The 10,838-nt window shown below is 47.7% G+C and overlaps 1 protein-coding gene and 2 long non-coding RNA genes across 3 annotated transcripts; all 3 read left to right on the top strand.

Moving 5' to 3' along the window:
* The first annotated feature begins 1,060 nt into the window (after positions 1-1,060).
* Positions 1,061-1,804, top strand: LOC133914130 (uncharacterized). Its single transcript, XR_009909174.1, has 4 exons — positions 1,061-1,176; positions 1,294-1,471; positions 1,584-1,660; positions 1,751-1,804. It is a non-coding gene; the product is annotated as an uncharacterized LOC133914130 (long non-coding RNA).
* Positions 1,805-2,578: 774 nt separating this feature from the next.
* On the top strand, positions 2,579-4,249 carry LOC133914129 (uncharacterized). The gene is made up of 2 exons (XR_009909173.1): positions 2,579-2,777; positions 2,917-4,249. It is a non-coding gene; the product is annotated as an uncharacterized LOC133914129 (long non-coding RNA).
* A 2,886-nt stretch (positions 4,250-7,135) lies between these two features.
* Positions 7,136-8,614, top strand: LOC133914556 (probable UDP-glucosyl transferase 73B6). Its single transcript, XM_062357644.1, has one exon. The coding sequence runs from the start codon at positions 7,136-7,138 to the stop codon at positions 8,612-8,614; it is 1,479 nt and encodes a 492-aa protein (XP_062213628.1).
* The last annotated feature ends 2,224 nt before the right edge of the window (positions 8,615-10,838 follow it).

Here is a 10,838-nt window from a genome sequence, read left to right on the forward strand (position 1 = left end):
GCTACAATTGAACATGAAGCATCAACTTAACTGGTCTTCTTTGACATATAAGCTCCTGGGCACAGTAGTACTATTGGTCCCTCTGTTTTTCAATAGGTAGCATTTACCACAGTAGTTAGATAAGATGGCCATACTGAGTTGTTTATTTTCCTTTTGAGGATGTGAAGTATCAGCGTATTGTGCGAGACAATTTCATACTGAGCTTCTGGACCAGGAAGATTATGAAAACGACCTGACTAATGCAATGCGGAATCTGTTTTTCAGGTTATTCTGTTGACAATTAATCCTGTGACCCAACTCTTTGGTTTCATTAGTTTTTCCATTTTCTATACTGGAAGTTGAAAACTTGAAATGGCCAATATTATCTCCATCTTGCTCATAGTTGCATTTGCTGCATGTGCAAATACGTCATATGTGACTGTTGTTCCTGCTTACTTGTTGCAGAATGGATGAGCTGTTGCAACAATCAGATGAATGGAGGGAATTGGTTAATACCCGTGGTAGTAGCGATTGGACACAGTTTCTCAGGACTGGTGTTTGTGCTAACAGTTGGCCCTGCACACAGGTAAAATGTCCACACTTGAATATTTGTTCTTTAAGCATACAGCTGTCGAAGAAGTTCATCAAAACTTATCTCTTGGATATTGTGCATATTATTATCTGTAAAAAGGATCTGGAAGGCATGGGTATGATATGGAGGATATATTGTTCTTTCTCGAGATGTGATTCGGTGTTGGAAGCGACATATTTAACACCTAGCTTCAGTAAGATGCCATGTCCAGATTTGAGAGCCAGTTTTACTGAGTTGGAGGCCATATATTTGCTAGGTTCTCTTTGCACCTTGGTTGTAATCCAACTGCCCAAATTAAGGTATTACCTGAAGTATCACTTTTTTGGTTTGGAATTTACCGCTTTTTCATATCGTTTGCTTATTTATCAGAGGGCACATCGGAAAATGGTGCTGTTCTGGACCTATTTCTTGCCATCCATTTATTTCATAAGATTTAAGTATTGTCTGTCATATACATCAGTTTGGATTTATCTTTTTCCCAGGCAACGCCTCACATAGCTCCAACACCAACAGGAAGCACAGCATGTATAGCTGCCATTAGAGGCAACCAGATCATTGTTGGAAATGTTGGTGATTCTCGTTGCGTACTCTCAAGGAATGGTCAGGTGTGTGTTTACTTTCTTGTAAAATTCTGCCTGAACCTAGTTGGCGTGCTCTTTTTTTGTAACAAATGTTTTTCAAGTGGTGCCTCAAAATTATGCTTGTTTCGATTGTATGAAAAGGCAATTGAATTGTCCACTGATCACAAACCAAATCGGCAAGATGAAAGACAGAGAAATCAGAGAGCAGGAGGACGATTAACGAGGGATAAGGTTCTTGTAGTAGCAGACGGACGAATCAGATGGCAATGGTTGGGCATCCACCGGATTAATGGAATCTTATCCGTCTCCAGAGTGATTGGTATAGTAGTGATTTTTTCTTTTTGCTCAGTTCTATATAATCTATTATTTTAAGGGAACCAGTAGGTAATTGTATACAATCAATTGCAGTATAATTTTTTCCTACTTTTCAGGCGATTTTGCATTCAAGAAGAACTAGGATTTGCCTCCTGCAGAACAAATGGTGACATGTGATCCAGAAATTCGCATTGTAAGTGTGACTAAGTTGTTTTGTGGACTACTCGTATAAGTTTGTTCTGCTGTGTTTGGGCTGATGGAAAATGATCTTTTTCTTTGTTAGATGGAGATAACCAATGATATTGAGCTTATTGTCATACGAAGTGACGGTATCTGGTAAGTCCTCAGCGAAAATAACTGGAGTGGTTACTTATTATTTTTGCTTCTAGGTCCAAAAACTAATGCAGAATATATCAACTCCACATGAAAGTTAGTAGCTTGCATGCTTATTTCTTCTAAGACAGTACTATTTATCCAGAGGGGTCTGTACATTTTCCTTCAGCTATACTGTGGGCAGCTTGGACACTGGCTGCCTCTGAGGATAAGCTACTTCCAACACCATTTGTAGTTCAGTTTTGTATGATTTCTCGTTTAGGATGATTTAACTTGGTTACATGTAATGGTCCTAGAGATGTCGAAGTTACCACAAAGAGTAATGCCTGCCTGTCAATCTCTGTGTTAGCTAGTGCTTCTTATATCATTTACTTCATGAATTCTTATGTGCTTGGCTTAGCTAGTTGAGGAGGACAGGTCAAGTATGTTTGATTTTATTCTGTAAGAGCTTGATTCAAGAGACCTGAATCCCAGCATTCTGGGCACACCGATAGAAATTGTGCTAAGTTGTAGAGACTTGCTCTATATTTTTCTGTTTAAATGGGAAATTATAATGATAAAAGGTCAAAGTCAGCTTTACCACAATCTGCTATATAGCCCATGAATACCCAGGCAGCAGAACCCATTGGCATATTTGATTTCTCCGCATGTGTTGCTTTTGTAATATCGTTTCCTATGCTAAAATTGTGTGCCTCTTGTTTTTCTTTCGGCAGGGATTGTATGGCAAGTCAGCGTGTGGTTAATTTTGTACGCCGCCAATTAATATCCGTGAGTTTTCTCCCCCCTGATCTTATCTGTATTGTCACGACAGTGTTACATTAAAAGGATATCTCCTACCGGATGAAGATTTTTTTATTGGGTGCATACAGAACATCTCCTCCTAAATATAGTAACATTTACTACTGAATATACATCAGCTCCGAGGGATCTCTTTGGCCCTAGTAGTAGGATGGCTACCTGACAGATTAACATCGCAGGTTTACATTTGAGAGCATAGCATGTTTGAGCTGTTTTCTCTTCTATTCATTTGTTGTTATTTGTATTCATGAGGTAACACGCTTCCAGAATCTGTTTTCCCGCATTGTCTTCAACATATGGTTTCTGTGATCAACGCAGGGGGTGGCTGATCTTCGGGCCATCTGTGAGAGACTTGTTCATCGTGGCCTGCCATCGACTGACAACGCGACCGCCATACTGGTTCAGCTCAAGCACGCCGGAGGGCTTCATGTCCTGACCGAGTCCGACAACGAGGACGACGGCGACGACAACGCCCCCCTGGACACCGTAGTGGAAGATGAGGGGGGTCAATCAGGGAAGAGCAGGCCCTGATGGGCGATGAGATCAGGGAAGATTTGCAAGAGAAGAAAGCTCCTGGGATTTGCAAGTTTGCTACAGTGCTGGTTTTCTTTTTCCTCTTCCACAGCTTAGGATGTACGCGTACTCTAGTAATGCTGCAGCCTGGGTACGTTCCAGAGGAGATTTTACTTGAGAGCCACTTGAATTCACGCGCATTTGTTTTTCAGATCTTTGAACCCTGAAGATGGTTAACCGAGTTAGTAATGCACTTCGTAAATTCGTCATTCCGTTAAGAACTTGTATGCGTTAACATGCAGTATGCTGTGTCTGATCATCTCCCATGCCTGAAGTGCGTTTCGTAACGAAGCGAAGCTGGCAATTGCCAGAAGGGAGTCTGAACTTTTCCTTACGGATCGATGATCTGAACCTGATACTGGGCTCGGACGACTGCCAGCAGCCGCTGGCCGACGGCACACGACATCCTCTTGGCTCGAACAGACCACGTCTATCGCATCACCCTACATTTTGCAAGCCCTCCTGCCCATCGGGCATTTCTATCTTATTAATACAAATCTGGCAGCTCTCCTGCCGGTTGCATTAAAAAAAAAAACATTTTGCAAGCCCGGCCGGGGACGCACGTTTGCAGAGCTGCGGATCAGATGGCCATGCGGCAACGTGGAAAGGAAAGGGAGGAAAAGCTGCTTGCGATCGCGTGATGCACGGCGGTCAGAATTGAGGCAGTACGAATCCTACCTACGTGCAATGGAATTGCTCTGTTTGACAGACGTGGTAGGATCTTGCTTGGTTTGACTAGAATTAACCGGATCTTATTTGCACTTGCTCAATTTAACCGATGTTGTAGGGAAGATTCGTTATGTTTGTTCTCGTGATTACGCATATTTTTTATTTGTTCATACTTGATAGGTGGTGGAAATGGCCATGCTGGATCTATTGGGCAAGGGATGTTGAATCCTACAGATTCTGACGCTTCCATTTAGCTGTATGTTTCTCTCTTCCATATGTTGACGCAGAAGCAAAAGAAAAGATGCATCTGAGGTAATTGGCACAATGGGAGCTGAGATTTCTGTTTGCACATTGCCTGAGCAAGTAACATCTTATTATTTGGATATAAAGCAAATGGAATTTGTCCTTCGACTTGTAAGTTTAAACCAAGTCAGTTAATTTGCTACCATGCATTACATATACAACTAGCCCTTTAGACGTATACAACTAACCCTTTAAATGGACAGCGCTAATCCCCGCGCACGTGACTTCCCAACGCGCGAGCGATTTCAGACAGCAAAACGATAAGCCCCTCCGCCATCTCCCCCGCCTCCGCCTCCCACCACCCACGGCCGGCGGTGCCCCACCGCCTCACCGTGCCCCCGGTCTCCCGCCGCCGCCGTGCCGCCCTCCGCTAACCCGGCCCCATCCTCACCCCCGCCGTCGACGCTGCCCACCAGCGGCCCTCCACCGCCCGACCGGCGGCACCCTCGCCACTCGGCCTTAGCCCTCTCCCCCCCCCCCCGCCCGCCACCTCCGCCTCGCCGGCTGCCGCCCTCGGACCTCCCTTTAGGCCTGTCGGGCACTCCACTCGCGAACCTCAAACCCTAACCCTAACCCGGATCTCCCTCGCCGACTGTCGTCCGCGACCGACTCAAACACGAACGAGCGCGCCGCAACTTCCCAAGTCGTGCACGCACTCATATCAGGATTTTCGCCCTTTAAACGGTGTGAGTAGTTAGCTTTACGTTACAAACGGATCTTAAACTACTCTGAACGAAATTCTCTTAAACTGACACTATCTCATAATGGGTTATTACATATAAATTTTAAATCATATTACAGATATTTATAGGTTCCATCTCTATAAAAGTGTCTATGATATCGAGACGGTTTTAGCTCCGTCTATAGTAGAGTTACACACAGACGGATTTTCTAGAAAACTGTCTGTGCGTAATAAGGATCATTGACGGGTTTTGTTGAAACATGTCTGTGTTAATTATTACAAATGGAGTTTTTTTTAAAAAAACCTGTTTGTGTGACCATTTCTCCCTATAAACAATTTTTCTTACTGATTGTCCTCATGATATGACATACACACTTCATGATTCACAAATTAAACAGCACTTTGACACACTATTCAGAACATCGATCATATATTATTCATAACATCCATCACACATTATTCAGAACACAAAATATAGGCATTTACATATCACAAGGGTTAGAAACATCACACATATGCACATCACATATTGTTCAAAATACATAAACCTAGCTAGCTAAACACAATCCCTAGCTATACATCATTTAGGACGATGTCTTCCAAAAGAACGAGATGATAGACATCATGGCGACGCCGTCTTCCAAAAGAACGAAATGTGATCGACATCATTGGCCGATCGATGTTGTCTTCCAAAAATACAAAATGATTGACATCATCTCAACCTCTTGCATTTCAGCACAACACCAACCCAAGTATCATCTTCAATGTGCAGCTCGCAGTCATCCGGATCAGGCTCCATCTTGACTAGCCAGAACTAGACTGTGTTGCTGTCAAACCATCAACTATGGTTAAGCAAGAAATGTGTGTTCAAACATGTTTTGTAGTTGACGAAAATGTCTCTATTGTGACGAATAGCAATTAAGAAATTTTCATCTAGAAGAACAGAATGGAGAATGCGATTCACAGTAAACATAGAGTCCACGGAGGGGGCCTTCATAACAGCGAAGAACACGAAGTCCACCCAGACAAAGTTGACGCCAAGCATCCGCACTGTGGAAGAAGCCATAGGGACAACCCCTTCCTGCCACTGCCTGATTGGCATGAACTGAGCCATTGCAGATCTACGATGGAAATAAGGCATTACCCTAAGTTACATAGATCAAAGCAAAACCTAATAAATCCTAACTAAACCACGATAGGAATCATATGATACTCACCATAGTGCAGTGAAAGGTATTCAGGCTCTAGATCTCACTTCTCCGGCGCGAAAAAAAATACGTAGTAACTGTGTGTGTGGAAGATATGAATACTTGGATGACGAGTGAGGAAGATGAACACTTCTCGTCACTTTATTCTGAGAGGAGACAAGCGGATTATATGTGTCGGAAGACAAAGACCTATGAGAGACGAGCGGGGTTATGTGTGTGAAACCAAAAGAGACAGAGGAAACAAATCAAATTTGAAATAGTTCACAGGTTTTTAAATATAAACAGTTTTCATAAAATCCGTCTGTGTCTATCGTACATACACAAATAGATCTTACAAGAAACCGTCTGTGGTAATAACACATACGGGTTTTTCTAAATACCGTCTGTGTCTGTATGATATAAATAAACAGATTTATAAAAACCGTCTGTAAGTTTATTCATATCTAGACGATCTTGTTACAGATACATATGTCTTAGCAACCATTTGAAAGTATTTTGTCAGTGATAGATTTAAAAAATTAATTATAATATTCTGTCTACTTTCACTGATTCTATAGTAATGTGAACTTCGTGATAGAGATCTAAATGTTGCACGGCTCTACCACCCACCAACTATCGTGACGCTTTATTACTCCATCCATACACGAACTGAATTCAAAAGTTAGTTAATGCGCTCAGCTACCGGCAGCTAAACCCCGCCCACCTTCCCGCCATAAAGCCCCTCGCCGAATCCTTCCCGCAAAGAACTCGAGCAGTACTAAAATTAGTTTCACTTCCATGCGAAAGTCTCTTTGCTCCGTCGTGCGCGCAGATCGGCAATGCCTCCGCGCAGCCAGCCATTCTAGCGCTCGCACCAGGGGCCTGCGGCGGCCGCGGCACAATCGCTTGGCCCCCAGCTTCTCAGTCGCCGCGAGTTTTTTACGTTGTGCCAAACAATCAAAATGAGCTGTATGAAACGAGCACAATGCGGATCGCAACGAGCAAACAGGAGCATGAATAGGATTGTGAGGGGTGGTGCATGCATTAATAGTTAGTTACATGCGCATGCACCCTACCGATTGTCGTAGCCAACCACCCGCTGCGCCGAGTGCCCTGAGTCTCCATGGCCGCCGCCGTGGTGGACTCGGGAAAGAGGCTGAGGGTGTTCTTCCTGCCCTCCTTCGCGCTGGGGCACCTCATCCCGATGGCCGACCTCGCCTGCCGCATGGCCGCGGCGAGGCCCGCGGAGGTGGAGGCCACCGTGGTCGTGACGCCGGCCAACGCGGCGCGCATCGCGCCCACGGTGACGCGAACCGCGGCCGCCGGGCACGCCGTGCACGTGCTTTGCTACCCCTTCCCGGACGTCGGCCTGGAGGAGGGGATCGAGTGCCTCGGCGACGCCGCCGCGCATGACGCGTGGCGGGTGTACCGCGCCGTGGAGCAGTCGCAGACGATCCATGAGCCGCTACTCCGGCACCACCGCCCTGACGCCATCGTCTCCGACGTGCCGTTCTGGTGGACAACCGAGATCGCCGCCGAGCTCGGGGTGCCGCGCTTCACGTTCCACCCCGTCGGCGTCTTCCCGCAGCTCGCCATGAACAACCTTTTCACCATACGCCCCGACATCGTCCGGGGAGGATCCGCCTCCAGGCCGGTGTCCGTGCCGGGCTTTCCCGGGAAGGAGATCACGATCCCGGTGTCCGAGCTCCCGACCTTCTTGGTCCAGGACGACCACCTCTCCATGTCATGGGACCGGATGAAGGCGTCCCAGCTCGCCTGCTTCGGTGTCATCGTGAACACCTTCATCGACCTAGAGCAGCCCTACTGCGACGAGTTCAGCCGCGTCGACGCGCGCCGATCCTACTTCGTCGGGCCTGTGGCCCAACCGTCGCGCTCCGCCGTGCACCGCGGTGGTGACGGCAACGCAGACTGCCTGAGATGGCTGTCCACAAAACCGAGCCGGTCGGTAGTCTACGTCTGCTTTGGGAGCTGGGCCCACTTCTCAGTGACCCAGATCAAGGAGCTGGCCCTGGGTCTGGAGGCGTCGAACCAGCCATTCCTGTGGGTGATCCGCTCGGACGACTCCAACAGCCTGTGGGCACCGGCGGGGTGGGAGCAACGCGTCGCCGGCCGCGGCATGGTCGTCCGCGGGTGGGCCCCACAGCTGGCGGTGCTGGCCCACCAGTCGGTGGGTGCGTTCGTGACACACTGCGGTTGGAACTCGATCCTCGAAGCCGCGTCCGCCGGCGTCCCGGTCCTAACGTGGCCACTAGTGTTCGAGCAGTTCATCAACGAGCGGCTGGTCACCGAGGTGGCGGCGTTCGGCGCGCGCGTGTGGGACGGTGGCAAGCGCAGCGAGAGGGATGGGGAGGCCGAGACCGTGCCGGCGGAAGCGATCGCGCGGGCGGTGGCCGGGTTCATGGAGGCCGGAGGGCAGTGGGAGAAGACGGCGGCCAGGGCAAGGGAGCTGGCAGAGCGGGCGTGCGCGGCGGTCAACGAGAACGGCTCGTCGTGGCGTGACATCCACCGTCTGGTCGATGATCTCGTGCAGGCAAGGGCCTCAGGGCCAGAGACGCCACAAGGGAACCCCGTTAACGTTTAGCTCCGGAAGGCTTTCTGTCTTTGCTATGGCTCCTGAAAACACCAGCCAGCACCCAAAACAGAAAAAAAAAACGCTAGCCAACACCAAAAAAAGTAGCTGCACGATCGATTCAATGCATGGTTGCAGCCGTCGCGAACGTCCGACGGAGTCCTTCTCTTTCGAACTTATTACATCTTTTCTCTTAGGCTAGAAAATAAGAGTAGTTTCATGCATAAAGCGTCCAAAATTTGTAAGGAGATTATACATCTTTGCTACCTGCCAATTTTTTTTTACATCTTTTCCAGTCAGTTGCACAGCCTGCACTACACGTAGCGGCAGAGCGGCTGAGCGTCACGCGGCGCACTTCTGAAGGCGCAACTACGATCTCAATTGGACCCGTGGGTTTAGTACTCATGCGTTTTGCGCCCGATGAGTCCTAGTTCAGGTTTCATTTTTTTATCTACGAGTCTATCGGATTAGGTATCTGAACTGGATCAAGTCGAGTTCAGGCTTTAATTTTTATCCGCTGGTGCCTATCGGGTCACCGAAATACTAGGGGTATGATTGGTTGACCGCACGTTCTGTTGCCCGTATAGATTATATACACAGGCTGAGGAGAAGCAGACTGAACGGAGTCATATTTGTTGAAAAGATGAATATTTGGTTGGTTATATTTATCTGGATAGACTGATTTGAGTTTCTGTTTGGTTAACTGAATATGAGGTCGTATGAGCGGATGCAAAAACTGAAATTCTGATTGGTTGCTCGTATAAAGGTAATTTTGCTACACTGATAAGTGAGTCCGTCTGCATAAGCGGATGCAACAATCTGTATCCGCTGGGCAAGAATGCGGAGGGAAGCTTCCGAGCTAGAACATTTATATGCGGGCAACAAAATATATTTTTCTCCGAGATTATACGCATATGTGGAGCCGGGATCCGTTCACGCGGGCAACCAAATCACCCCTAGGGGTGTGATTTGTTGCTCGCATGTGTTGTTGCCCGTATGGACCATATACACAAGCTGAAGGGAAGCAGGCTGAGCAGAGTCATATTTGTTAAAAAGAATAGTGTTTAGTTAGTTGTATTTGTCTGAACAGGCTGAGTTGAGTTTCTGTTTGATTGACTGAATCTGAGGTCGTATGAGCGGATGCAAGAGTTGAGATTCTGATTGGTTGCTCATATGAAGGTGATTTTGTGATATTGACAAGTGAATCTATTTGCATTAGCGGATGCAACAGCCCGCATCCGTAAGGTAAGGCTGCAGACGTACATTTGCATATGTTAGACCATGAAGAATAGTGCATGCGGCAATCAAACAAGCTTCTCTATGAGATTATACGCATCCGCTGAGTCAGAATCCATTCATACGGACAACCAATCATCCCCTAGTTGTAGCCCAGTGGCCTGTTGGCCTAGTCGGACCAGGCAACAAGTAGCACGTAGGTCACAGACAGCCCAGTCTAACACAGTAATCCAAACATTAATTCGTCATCTGCCTCCCACCTCCTCAGCCTGTCAGCCGCCGCTAGGTGCTCATGCCACCCGTCGCCTCGCGATTCTCGTTGCTACCACCAGGTGTCACCGTCGCTGCCAAGTGCCCCCACCGCCGCTGCCGCACACCTTGCGCTACCGTCGCCGCAACCACACGCCCACACCGTCATCTGTCGTCACCTCGCCTCGCGACCGCTAGGCGCCCACACCTTTGTCGCCTCGCCTCGCCTCGCGGCTGTCATCACCTCGCTTCTGGCCATCAGGCACCCACACCCCCATCGCCTCACGGTTGCCACGCACCCACGCCCCTGTGCTGTGCCGGTCGATCGAAACCCAACGGGCACCCGACACCCGACAGGCACCCATCGGGTGAGGGTTCAAGTGCTAGTTTTCACCCGTACATCATTTCAGGCTCGGGTCGGGTTGATAGTGGGGAATTTTTTATTTTAGCCTTTTTAAAATTTAAAAATAGCACATGTGAGACCAAAATTTCAGGAACAAGTAATTTTGTCACGCTAAAGTGCATGATGTGACTCATAACTTTGTTACGACGTGACCAAGGTATGTGTCACGTCATGTACTTTGGTCTAACAAAAAAGTCAATGTGGCATGGCACCGGAACGGGACGTCGGCGCCCGCGTCTCCCACATGCTGTTTTTAAAATATTAGTTTAGAAAGGTTTAAAATAAAAAAATCTCTAATACTAGTGGGTTACGGGTCAGTCGTGATTTAGCTCCGTCCGAACCGACACT

Source organism: Phragmites australis, chromosome 4 (genome assembly GCF_958298935.1).
Source record: "Phragmites australis chromosome 4, lpPhrAust1.1, whole genome shotgun sequence".
In the NCBI taxonomy this organism is placed as follows: Eukaryota; Viridiplantae; Streptophyta; class Magnoliopsida; order Poales; family Poaceae; genus Phragmites; species Phragmites australis.